Raw genomic sequence first — 14,141 nt, 5'->3', positions numbered from 1 at the left:
GCTATCCAACCCAATAGCATTTTACCAGTCTGAAGCTGAACATCCCACCCTTCATAAAGTCACAAAATTGTAATATGGGGTAATAAAATAAAAGGTGCAAGGTTTTGGGACTGGCAATCTGTGTATTCTGGCAAATGCCAGAGGTGCTGCTGTAAGATGCCATAGACAGTCACTATTTATTGGGCCTCTGTGGTGGGGTTTTTGGGCCTCTGTGTACTTGAAATGCCGTGGCATATTTTGAATTCCAGTCTGGGCCTGCAAGGCTTGCTACATCTCTACCCACAGCATCCAGGCAGCAGGTAGTAGTTACTGATCAGATCATGCAAACAAACAGCTGTTTTATGTATTATTAGCACGGGCCAGGTTTTCGCCTTTTTAAAAATACATTACCCACTATTTAGTATGTGTTGCTTATTAATGTTACACACTACAGGACAGAAATAGTAAATATAAACAGAAATAGTAAATATAGAAGCACACAAGCTCACAGACAAGTAAGCATATGGTTTAGGTACACATGTCTTGGCTGGTTCGGTAAGGAAAGCTCAGATGTAGCTTGTTTGTTTCAGACACTATTGCTATTTCAAGGTACTTCATTGAAATGCCACTCCTCCAGGAGGAGTTTCAAGCAGTATTCTGGGTGGGAGATGATACCAGATTTATGGGGACCCTGGAGCTCTGAGTTGCTGGTCTTTAAACCATCTAACATAGTTTTCTACGCATTCTGAAGTTATTCATTTTCATAGTTACTTTGTTTTGAACTGTTTGAAGGTTTCCCTTACAGACCTTTAATCTGTAAAGGAATGTGCGTTTCCATCCTTAATTGCTATTGTAGAGGTCAAAGCAGGTACACCATACAATAGAACATCATCAGAGAGATACAGAGGCCTTATGTTGTTAGTCACTCTAGATAATAACAGGGGATGCAAAGTATAAGACTAGACATCTATTTGTAGTGTTTTATCTTGTCAAAGCACTGCTTATTTGGTCTTTGAACCAACTTTTTTGTGTGTGAGAAGTTTAAAAACAATCCACTATCAGAGACATATTATATAGGCAATGTATTGTTAGCTGTACTTAGCACTGGAAGCAACATCACAACTGTATTCTCTACACAATGTTCAGTACAATGGCTTGCTCAATATTTCAGGGGAACAGTGGGAATGATGGTAGGGTTCAGTACTTTAGGGCAGCAGAGCATTGCGGAAAGCTTTAATACTTAGTTATACGTACTTACACATATAATCACTCATTTACTATTTTTAATGTTCTTGTGAACTTATAGGATGATGCAAAATGCAATTTAGAATCTGTCAGTATAGGATATGCGCATTCAGAATTCTCACTTGTGTGATGTTTATGCACCTCTTTTTCAGTGTATGTGCCTGATGAATGGGAGGTTCCTCGAGAGAAGATAACAATGAACAGAGAGCTCGGGCAAGGTTCGTTCGGAATGGTATATGAGGGCATTGCCAAAGGGGTGGTGAAGGATGAAGCAGAGACAAGAGTTGCCATAAAGACGGTCAATGAGTCTGCCAGCATGCGGGAGAGAATTGAATTTCTGAATGAGGCTTCCGTCATGAAGGAGTTCAACTGTCACCACGTGGTGAGTGCATGAGAGATGTTCTGCAAGGGCTATCCTTGGTTGCCAAGGACATCAGGGCAAATCTAGGACACGGAAAGAGATTTTACGCACGCATTGCATGTTTCATCACCTCATTAGGCAAAGATAAAATCCTGGCAAGTTTCAAGCAAGTAGCATTTTGGGTTTCTGTGAGAATCCTTGTGGAAATGAATCAGTGAACTAAATGCCTCTAATTAATAAATGCCCCTTGGGGAGCTGATATTTAGCTTTAAAAAACAGGCTTCATGAGCAGCATATTTGATCTTGAAAAAGGATGATCAGACATGCTTTTATAAAGAAGAAAATTAGCTTGTGTGCACACCATTAATGCATTTGGTTTTACATATCCAGTGCGGGTTTATTTCCTTTATGGTATTAACGTGCTTTACCTGCAAGGAGCCTCACAAGCAAATCATTCACTGCAGTTTACTGTATTGGGTAATAAAGTTCATTAATATTGGTGTAATACGGACATTTAATTCCTCTCTGTTTTTGTGTCTTCTCTAATAATGCATTTGCAAGATACTGATATGTATACTGTATATGAAAGTAGATTATTATCTGTATTTGAAAAAACTTTCCTAAACTTTATTTTTTCAATTCTACCAGATGATTTACCCAAGATTTCCAAAAAGTTCAATATAAAAAAAAAATGTACCTATCTTAAACATTCATTTGGCAATTGTGGGTGACATCTTCATTGGGAATGTATCTTGTTTAGATAACATAGTTGCCAATATAATTAAAGGTGCCCATACACTATAAGATCCGCTCGCTTGGCGATGTCGCCAAGCGAGCGGATCTTCACCCGATATCCCCACCTACGGGTGGGCGATATTGGGTAGCAAGTAGCTTAAAAAAAAAATAACCAGGGCCAAACGATCGGATTACATTTGCGGCCATGGGGCAGTCGATTCAGGGACCACATCAACGAGCCGATGCGGTCCCCAATCCGACTGGATTTTCTAACCTGGCCGATCGAGATCTGGCCAATTTCAGGCCAGATATCGGTCGGCCAGGCCGCTCGGTTCTGCCCATACACAGGCCGATCAGCTGCCAAATCGGTCCAAGGGACTGATATCGGCAGCTGTAATCGGCCCGTGTATGGGGGGACCTTAAGGCAATTTTATTCTGGAAGAGAAAAGTCTGAAAATATTTTCTGAGACCACCCCTATACATTTCTATACATTGCTAACACCCAATGACTTAAAGCAGTCCTGTCACCCAGGTGAAAAATCCACATTTTGTTTTATTAAAAAATCCAAACCTTATTATAAATGCATTTGAAAATCTCAGCTGTCAATCATGCATTGTCAATCATACAAAGAAAGAAACAATATTTAAACAATTTATAGTGTAAGTAAAGTTTATTTTGCCCGACTAGCACAATTAAATAGGATTCTAAATTATTTCGTAGGGTGACAGATCCCCTTTAACATTGTTATATGCTTAGGTGTGACAGTATTATGGCTGCCAGATGCATGGGGAGTGTGCAGAGAGTAGCAATACGGTAATGTTAGTCTTAATAGGTAAAGCAACATTCATTCATATCAGTGGTGGCCAGAAATAAACCTTATGGTGTCAGCCTAGAATACCAGAGTCACAAAATAGGTGTTTGGTGACTTTTCTGACTTTTTTTTTTAAACAATAAAAATTCTCAGTCTATATGATTGCTGCCAGTCACTTGTGTTAGCAAAACAGTAGTTGCCAAATGCTATTTTAGAATAAAAATACAGAGCTGATTTGTAAATGTACTTGTCCATTCTATGTGCACCTTTTCTTGACAGTACTGGATATGCTTTCCATCCATTGTCACGTTTGTCTGTCTCTTCCAGGTGCGCTTATTAGGGGTCGTTTCTCAAGGTCAGCCGACGCTTGTCATCATGGAATTAATGACTCGGGGAGACCTCAAAAGCTACTTAAGATCTTTGCGACCAGACACAGAGGTCAGTAAAATATGACTTGAGTTCAGTTCTACTCTAATTTTATAAAGAGGAGACCAAGAAGCACAACACTGTGTTAAGCTTAATTTCTGTCTAATGTGTCCCCTTTGTGCATTGACTCATTAATAGGATCCATTTGTTCCACTGTTGTATGGCAATTAACAACATCAATGACAAGAGCAATTATATTTTTATTATATTAGTACAGATTTTATAACACGCATCTGTTATGTGGCTGATAAAAATAGTTAAAGTTGGGTTAATGTCCCTTCTTCGGGGTTTACTGCTCTTTCAAGAGATCAAATAAATTTTAGAGGCAAGTTGCTAGTCCAACAAAAACTATTGCATGGAAAGGATTTTTTTTTGTTTTTTTGGTTTTTGCAGTGCACGGTTTTCTTATGGTTATTGATTAGGAGAGGCCACAGCAAGACTCCAACATCTGGCCCACAGCTATTTAAAAGATCTCAGTAGCACAGGTGGAAGTAAACAGGAAAGGGGGTTGGGAACAGTAACCAAGGGGAAGAAAGGAAGGGCTTTGAAAATCAAATTAAATCAAAAGTTTCATTTGATCACGTAGGTGACTGATGAGATGCCATTTACAGGGATCCCATTTTAGGCATTGTCACAGCCTGAGCCTTCAAAAAACAGTATATTTTAATGTATCCACAAAAGATTTGTAAGGAAGGCATTCGGTAGAAGCAGACTAAAATGCTGCACATTTGTACTCTCTCCTAGCATTCTGATTAGTAGCTATTTTTATTCACAAACATACAACAAGAGTTCTAAAAATAATCAATATTATCTGCTTCAAGTAATATAAATGTGCATATGTAGTTAAGAGGAAATATGACTTGCCTGGGCATCCTTTAGCACATAAGGGGCAAATGTACTTTAATGTATAAAGCCACCACATACTTTTACAGGCACCTCAGTGCATTGCCTAGGGGTTGCATATCATTAACCCCCATATACCCTATGTTATAAATGTTCTTTTTGCCTGTCATGAAGCTTTACATGCTATTGTGCCTGATGTCTGGGGAACAATAAATTTAAGGTGGGTGGCAGCGTGTGGATAAAAGTATAGGGGAAAGAAGCAGTCCATGTGGGCTAGTGCTTGTGGAAATGTGTATCTGTAAATCGTAGGGTAGATATGCCCTATAAGTGTGCGTTAGGGATAAGGGTTGCCTCTTTTCAGTATGACAGGTTCCTGAGGGCAAAACAGGATGTGAGTATGTTTCCAGATAACTTGCCTGGACAGTTATGTATGTCACTAGACTAACTGCTCAGAAGTTGCCAAATTAAGAACAAATCCTTAGATGCAAAACCTTGACATTTATTAAGAACTTCAAGAAAATGAGAAGTGCAAGCGAGAGTACATCTGTTTCAGTAGCTTGTGTTACTGAATGAATGAATGAATGAATGAATGAAGCATGGGGTGCATGGATTTCTGATTGAGGGCTGGGTTTGGGGTTACTGTTTTATAAGCAACACAACAACTTGCATTTATTGACCTGACAGTGTGTGATCCAAGAACCAGTTCTAAAGTGATGTCAGTGGAACTAGGGGTTCTACTTTATTGGGCCAGGCCCAGAGTGACTGGTATAACACAGGCCAATGTTAATCCAGTGTGTTCTTGACAAACTGTTCTTGACATCTTGTAAATGAACTGATTTGTCAAACTTGTCATCCCATTCCTGTCCTCTCCAAAAATGTTCAGACTCCATGATAGCTTTACATACCTTCCCTTGTAATGGAAAGATATCCCAATCATCCCCTGCTGTTTCTGCATATCAGTGCTTCTCATTGTTGTCTCCAGTCTTTCACTCCCCGTGTCCAGAACACAACCTTCTGTTCTAGACATTCTCTTTCTACAAAAGTATTCCCTTGAAGTCTTGAATAATTGTCAGGGGTGATAGGAGAGGCTGTTTTTAATACTTCCATTTAAGAATGTATTTTTAATTTGGTAACTTTTGAGTATTTCGGCTATTTTTGTGCAGTCTGTAATTTGGCACACAAGGTCAGCCCGATGACATTGATCTGATATAATTTGCAATTGCAGATAAATGCAGCTCTATCAATTTCTATCAATAAATTCTTACTGCGCAAGCTAGAATATCTGGAGGAAACAACTATGATTAAAGTCAGTGGTTGTCAGACTTTTCTAGTTGAGGCCCCACTTGGAGGTCCAACCCTTGGCAGGACCCCCTTGCTCATCATCAATACATATTTAAACTCTAAGCTTAATTGACCTTCAAAACTGGCCATGCAGATTGATAAAGGGCAGCAAAAAGGAAACTCCCATATCTCACCCTATATGGCCTTCAAGTTGAGGCCTGCAAACTGTTCCATGCCCTAATAGGGGGGGGGCAGCACTGCAGTTTGGCAAGCACTTATATAAGTCCATAGTACTTTAGAAAAAGGCCATCTGATAGCTCTAAACATAGCTATAATTGGCAGATTTTAATGAAAACAAATATGCTAATCATAACTGCGGTTAGTTGCAATTTATAGTAGGTCACTGATTTGTGATCTTATAGAACCAGGCAAAAAGTAACAGGATGTAAGGCGTAAGAAATCCACTTTATTGATCCTGTAACCCTTTAGACTTGATCAGAGGGAATAAAACCGCACACTGGAACTGAAGCAATAGAAATGACTCAGATTGTCTGGTTCTTAGACCTGATTTCTCATATTGGTTTAAAAAAATTAAAAGTTCTTAGAATTAATTTCTGGTATTAGTGGAAAAAAGCACTTAATGGATAGTGTATCTTTTTTTTTTCCTTTCCCCTTACTGAAAATAGGTCCATGACAGCTCCTGAATTAATGTCTCATTTTGTACAGACTCTTGATGTGGCTGGGCACCGAGCATATGATGTTCCCACTAAGTAGACACTTTGGTCAGTGTAATGACAGGCTAGCACACAACAGCACTGATTTTGTTACCAAATAAAAGTCACCTTTTTATGTGTACTGTGTTTGTGTTTATGTAAGGTCATGCCTAAATACACTGCATTGCAAAACCTTTTACTCCCTTGACCACTTCTCTCAGTTTACTAACTACTAACTAAGTCCTATGGCCAAATTTTGTTCTCTGTGATACTATTCTTTATTTTTTCTATGATAAAACAAAGTCATAGGACTGAGAGATATTGGATTGGCTGATACATATCACTATAACTGTGGAAAAATATATGTATAACTGCAACAAAAAGAAACATGGCCACACTGGTTATAACCCCTTGAATGGTATTGAACCAATCGGTCCATATTTATATGCAGAACTAGTGGTGGGAGGAGCCTTGGGGTTCGCAACTGCACCAGGGCCCCACCCTCATTAGACATATGGTGTGTTTGGGGTTGGCACCTTTTTTTTAACCCAGGGAATATTCTAGCTGGTTTGATTGAGGAAGGGGTCGGGCAGTAGATGGGTAAATACTGGTGGCAGATAAATGCATCATTGTGTGCATGGGAAGGGATGATGCCCAGAGCAAAATTTGCGCTCCAGTCTGTAGGGCTTTAAGGCCACTAAACCAGAATCTTCCAGTTATATTGGTATTTAGCCACTAATCCTGAGTGTTAGGTAAGGTGGCCATAAAGAGATAAAATGAAATACTATAGAAATTGATTAGATATACATACTAATGTAATATCTCGCAGTGATGACGCCGGGCTTGTCAGTGGAGCTACAGGGTGGTGCATGAAAGCGGATCTGCTTTCCTGCATGTGTGTACAAAGCGCAGGCACTGCTATGCTTGCCCTTGCCCTTAGTTTCGTTACTGAATGTGTGGCCACATTTAAAATAGGATGTTAGATTTTTGAAAACTAAGCTGTATAGCTTTAAAAAATAGATTTTTGGATTCTAATCAAATGTTGGTGGCTACATATCAATGTCTGTGTGAGATATTGGATTGGTACTTATATCTAATCGATATCTATAGTATTTAATTTTATCTGTGTTTATGGCCATCTTACCTAACACTTAGGGTTAGTGGCTACATACCAATTTAACTGGAAGATACTGGATTAGTGGCTACATACCAGTCGCACTAGGAGATATTGGATTAGTGGGTACATACCAATATAACTGGAAGATACTGGAATAGTGGCTACATACCTGTAGAACTAGGAGATATTGGATTAGTGGCTACATACCAGTAGAACTAGGAGATTGGATTAGTGGCTACATACCAGTAGAACTAGGAGATATTGGATTAGTGGCTACATACCAGTAGAACTAGGAGAGTCTGGATTAGTGGTTTACAAAGCTACTTAAAATGTAATTGTTCCTATTTTCTGCTATACTGAGGGTCCCTATTCTGTAGCTGAAATGTCAAATTATGATGCTACACACACAAGTATATATATATATATATATGTTTATTAGATATTCTTTCTGTATAGCACTGACATTTATGCAACATTTTTAGAAATTTCATTTATCATTCATCCCAGTCACCATGTAATGTTGAACATGTGCCACATTCCCTGCTTACCCTGACAGCAATGTTCGTTACCTTTTAGAGTAACTCCGGGCAGCCTCCTCCTTCCCTGAAGAAGATGATCCAGATGGCTGGAGAAATTGCAGATGGAATGGCGTACCTCAATGCAAACAAGTTTGTTCACAGAGATCTGGCTGCTAGAAACTGCATGGTAGCTGAGGATTTCACTGTTAAGATTGGAGGTGAGTCCTTAGCCAGGGTTTGGTGTATGATTTATATAAAAACAGCATTATCAAATTGTACGCGAAGCACAGCTCCTTCTGTACCAATTTACTTTCACTGTGGATTGGATTTATTCACCCCAGTAAACCATTACTAAGTACAGCTTCCTTCTCTGCTCCGCTACACAAAGCGGATGCCACATGGGACTGATTCTTCGCAGGCCCAGAAGAATTTTCTGCTTTATAAAGTAGCGGGTCAGCCATCCCACTCTGTGTGCTACTTTGTGAGCTGAAGCTGAAAGTCATAAGGAAAGGGGTGTATTTTCTTGTTTATCACCAGAATATAATACAGATATTGTTTCTCTGACAAAGTTGGGGAAAATTCAATAGCAAGATGGGTAGAGTGTAGTAGCGCATGCTAGAGCTGACATTCAGTGTTCTTTTCTTATATGTTATTCCTGCAGACTTTGGAATGACGAGAGACATCTATGAGACAGACTATTACAGAAAGGGGGGGAAAGGTCTTCTGCCTGTGCGTTGGATGTCCCCAGAATCCCTGAAGGATGGTGTTTTCACAACTCACTCAGATGTCTGGTAAGTGCAGCTGTTTCATTCCATGCAGAGGTGGAGTGCAGTCAGGTTGGGTCTGTACCAGCAGCTCACTCAGCTATCGCAGCACTAAGTGCTCCCCCAAAATAGAGTGCACAGGATAATCAAGCAGTTTTCCTTGGGAGTCACTAAGGCTTTTATGTTTTTAGAAAAAGTACAGGCTATGTACATTTCTTTCAGTGTTGGATGTTAAATGTGGCTGTTTGCAGCATATACACAATAAATCACATTTAAAACTGTATTTGCCCCTTTTTGGCAATTTTTGTTACTGTAAATGAATGCAAAATAATGAGACTTTAGTTTAACCCTGCATGTATTCCTTTTTTTTTGTATGGTTAACTCCCTCTGTAACTGTCATGAATCTCAGGTGGGTGGGAGCTATAGTTCTGCAAATGTTTTATTTTACAGTCTTATTTTGGTGCTTTACTGAGCCTCCAAATCTTTTAAATACACCTCTGTACCAGACTTAAGAATGTTAATCCATGGATCCATTAAAACATTAAATTCCAGGCCAGTAACATGTTATTTGATTAAACTCCAGATTCCATGCAAAAACATATAACCCTAGTTTAATCATTTCTGACGAATGCCTTAAATAATACACATGATAATAGCTTTGGTGATGTGTAAATATGCATGGGCCGTGTGTATATATCCAATGGAGACAGACTCTCCCTAAATAGATGCTGTGTACTTATCGAATGAGGGACATTGCAGGGCCAAATGATTAAATCATGGTGCATAATGTGCTGCTCTCACATAGCGCTTGCCAAGAGTAAATGATCCTTTCAGGTTTCATAATGCCAAGCAGCCCTGAATCTGTCTCTGTACTGTATTTCAGGTCCCTCTTGTGCATGCAATTGCACAGTGCACATTGTTTTTTATTTTCTGCATTTTCTATTGGCTCTGAATATCCTATCTCCTTATCTATGCAGCTGGTGCTGCATGTCCATCTTGTGTTCATTATTGCCTTAAATTGTTAGATATTTCCAGTGGACGACGTGTTGCCCCTGTGTCTGTTGAATGGTGTTGCTGCTAAGTGTTCTTGATTCTCATCACCCCTCCTGTATTTGCAGGTCCTTTGGTGTTGTGTTATGGGAGATTGCCACTCTTGCAGAGCAGCCTTACCAAGGGATGTCCAATGAGCAGGTTCTTCGCTTCGTTATGGAAGGAGGCCTTCTGGAGAAGCCCGATAACTGCCCTGACATGCTGTATGTTTCATTTACTTTCAATGGTTTTAGCACAATATCCTAATTCTGATATAAACAAGAGAAAGTTTTCAAGATCTGCCACATAGCGTCACCGACACTATTGGACTCTTAATGAGTTAAGGGCTTTCAGCTTTGACATTTTTGCACCAGGTGGGGGGTTAAAGGGGATTATCAAACAAGACTGGAGAGAGTCTAGGATACTCTTATGTTGATGCCACATGGGGCTGATTCTTGGCCTACGAAGAATCAGTCCCATGTGGCATCCGTTTTGTGTAGCCGAGTATAGAAGGAAGCTGTACTTAGTACAGTTTTACTGGGGTGTATAAGGCACCGGATCTGCTTCTCTCGGAAACCAAAAAAACAAAACAAAAACAGACTGAGAGCTGTGGAGCCAATACCCTGGGGCACATTCATTAAAGTACAAATCCAAATCACGAAATCCGGTAATTTCTGATGATTGCAAAAGACATGAAAATTCTGTTAGTTTGCATACAAAGATTTCGTACTTACGATCTGAAAGTTCCAAAATTTTTGTAATGAAACGATCGTTTGCGAATGCGATAGTCACAAAATTTTCTTATCCGAACTATCGTAAACGGCCGGAAAACCTTTCTGACTTTGATCCTTCTGTGCATGATTATGGAAGCCTCCCATAGGACTCAATGGCACTGTGCAGCTCCAACCTGGCCCATGGAAAGTCTCCCATAGGGCTCAATGGCACTCTGCAGCTCCAACCTGGCCCAAGGAAAGTCTCCCATAGGGCTCAATGGCACTCTGCAGCTCCAACCCGGCCCAAGGAAAGTCTCCCATAGGACTCAATGGCACTGTGCAGCTCCTACCTGGCCCAAGGAAAGTCACAATACCGAAGCTTGAAGGAATCCGAAACTTTCGTACTTGGCGATACGATGTGTTGTGCAAATTGTCGCAAAGTATGAAAAAGTCACGCAAATTAACGAAAATATCACAGAAAATACGCAAAAGTTGTAAACTTTAGAAAAAATATGAATTTTTTGTAATTGGACCTGTCGTGCTTTAATGAATGTGTCCCTCTATGTACCCTCAGCCTTAGATAATAGGAGCATTACATTACTGCTACTATCAGCATTAAAATATACACAAAATGAGCTCTGGTTTAAAGGAATACTATTCTTCAAATTTAAGTTGCTGTAATGAAACTAGGAGATGATGCACTAAAGAGATATAGATAATTGCAGGCAGTAAATATTTTAAATTGTCTCCCCTTGTTTAGAGTTTCCCTTTAAATAGTTTGTTCCAGTGTGAGACCATGGGCTTGGCTGTGCCGCCTGGAGTCTCATGTATCTGCCTTATGTCTCTGTTCACAAGGTCTTGTCCCCCTCCCTTGTCTGTTTTGACTGCAAAATTGTTATCTTGTTGATAGTCATAGACTCTGGTTTTAGATTTTTAGTTTTTCTCAATCTGTTATGACCCCTGGCTGGTAAATGCTAAATAGAACTGTCACAAGGGAAGGCGGATGCCAGACAGATTGTTCTGTAATATATTAGAACAAACAAAACTGGATCAGTCAAGGAATTTTGACTGATTTGGCAACCCAGTTGATGGACTAAATCTGGCTGATTCAATCATTAGGATTGGATCACACTATAGCCTCTGCCGATCCATCAGAAAATGACTACACTGTGGCCAAATGCAGTACTTGCTTGACAAGGTTTGCCAACCAGTCCAGTCCATATTTGCCCAAATTCCACTAGATATTGCTTGGAGGAGCTATTGTTTTGGCACCATACACAGGCCAATAAGCTGAAATTCTGTCAGGCATGGGGAAGCCAACAGACAATACAGGTATGGGACCTGTTATTTAGAGTTATTCAGAATGCAGCGACCTGGGGTTTTCCAGATAAGGGATTTTGCCATGTTTTGGACCTTAAGTCTACATAAAAATCATTAAAATATTAATTAAACCCTAAAATAATTGTTTTGCCACCAATAAGGATTAATTATAACCAAGTGCAGGGTACTGTTTTATTACAAAGAAAAACGAAATCATTTAAAAAAAAAAAAAAAATTGAATTATTTGATTAAAATGGAGTCTATGGGAGATGGCCTTCCCATAATTCAGAAGTTTTCTAGATATCCAGTAATCCAGATAATGGATCACATACCTGTATTAGATTATGTTCTATTTTTGATATTCTGTTATAGTTCGATATTGTTGTATGGCCAACTTGAATGTCACAGTAGTTTAAAAAATATGTACCATTTCCAAGTGTCTGTGAAGGTTCCCATTCATCCAGGTCATGGTGTGTGTAGATCAACTGGACTTGCTTTATCTTTTAACTTACATGGAAAGGGAGTGTGCAGTCAGTGTTCCCTAAACCCTTGTTTTTTTCATGTTTGCAAGTTCAGATATTATATCTCTGTATATATCTTGCATGGGACCTCTCCTATTACACCTGCCATCAATCAAAAGGCATAATTCAGGATACACTGGGAGCCATCATGCAGATTTACAGACTGCAGATAAGTAGGCCAAAAACCTGTTGGAATAGTAATCTCTTCTCTAAACAAAGCTCAGTTCCCACAGTGCCTTGCATGTTGTGCAATAAAGGAACAGTAACACCAACAAATGAAAGTGTATAAAAGTAACTAAAATATAATGTGCTGCTGCCCTGCACTGGTAAAAGTTGTGTGTTTACTTCAGAAAGTCTACTATAATTTATATAAATAAGCTGCTATGTAGCCATGGAGGCAGCCATTCTAAGGAGAAAAGGCACAGGCACATAGCAGATAACAGATAAAACACTATTGTATTCTACAGAACTTATCTGTTATCTGCTATGTAACCTGTGCCTTTTCTCCTTTTTTCCAGCTTGAATGGCTGCCCCCGTGGCTACACAGCAGCTTATTATATAAATTATAGTAGTGTTACTGTAGCAGACACACCAGTTTTACCAGTGCAGGGCAACAGTGCATTATATTTTTATTACTTTAAAGCTCTTTCATTTTTTGGTGTTACTGTTCCTTTAACAGACCTTAAAAAAAGTAGGCTGACAGAACTGGCCAATGCATTGAGGAAATGAGAGTTTTTGTTGGGGGATAGCTGACTACTGCATCTTTGTTTCAGTTGCGCACACAGTCAGGACTTACAGTGCAGGAAATATGAAAGGACAGTTTTTGCTCTTAATCTGTGGGACATTTTCTAGCAACTTGGGGGTTTCCAGACTTCTGTGCCTTTACTTGTCTGCTGAAATGCCCAAAAACACAGTTCTAGTGCAGACCAGGGTGTAGAGAGTATTCATGATACACAATAATTGCCATTGTTCTGGATGAATAATTTATCTCTTAGTTTTGAACGGTGTGTAACACATGTTAGTGATGCTCATATCTACAGAACTTGGGGGAAAGGTTCCTTCAGTCTTCAGCTAGTGCTAACCCACTGATATATGTTTATCTTTAACTGCTTATTACAGGCTAGCGCTTGACCCATTACTATATGTTTATCTTTAATGGCATAATAAAACCCTGCCATCAGGCCGTGTAACAATTACGTGGGCCAGGCCATGGACATATAAAGTCATTTGATTGATCCTTCCAGACGGCCTTGTGTTACTTAGTGATGCTTTTGGAGTTCTGTCATAATAAAAAGAGGTTTATTTATGACTGAAATGTATTATGGAAAGTATATATGTAGTATGGAAAAAGGAAATCTGCTTTTGTTATGAACGTTTTTTTTGTGCCAGAGAGGTCTTACGTTTATTATTTATAACATCAACAAAGTCTACAGCTCTTTCCAGAGATTGTTCATCATTCACATCAGTCCCTGCACATAAGGTCCCTATCATATTCACTCACAATATGGTCAGTTTTAACATGAACCAATTAACCTGGCTGTATGGTGTTGGAGTATGGAAGGAAACTTGGGTACCTGGAAGAAACCCACACAGATATGGGGAGAATATATCAACTCTGTGCAGAGCCACAGTATTTTCCTGTTACCCTTGTGACTTGTACTTTCTTTCACATATAAAAGTGTTGAAGACATATGCTAGACTAAAAATAAAACTCACTTCAGACTTCCATCCTTACTCATACTAACAGTAATAGTCAGCTTCTCA

The 14,141-nt window shown here is 39.4% G+C and overlaps 1 protein-coding gene across 1 annotated transcript in view; it reads left to right on the top strand.

Annotated features, from left to right (window-relative positions):
- igf1r (insulin like growth factor 1 receptor) overlaps nt 1-14,141 on the top strand; it is a 147,891-nt gene that overhangs the window by 116,915 nt on the left and 16,835 nt on the right. The window contains exons 16-20 of the mRNA XM_002933305.5: nt 1,377-1,606; nt 3,460-3,570; nt 8,089-8,248; nt 8,692-8,821; nt 9,913-10,047. Coding sequence (XP_002933351.1) covers nt 1,377-1,606; nt 3,460-3,570; nt 8,089-8,248; nt 8,692-8,821; nt 9,913-10,047 — 766 coding nt within the window. The remainder of the gene's footprint in view (nt 1-1,376; nt 1,607-3,459; nt 3,571-8,088; nt 8,249-8,691; nt 8,822-9,912; nt 10,048-14,141) is intronic.

Source organism: Xenopus tropicalis, chromosome 3 (assembly GCF_000004195.4).
Source record: "Xenopus tropicalis strain Nigerian chromosome 3, UCB_Xtro_10.0, whole genome shotgun sequence".
NCBI classification, from domain to species: Eukaryota; Metazoa; Chordata; class Amphibia; order Anura; family Pipidae; genus Xenopus; species Xenopus tropicalis.
This window is presented reverse-complemented; position numbering and strand designations above follow the sequence as displayed.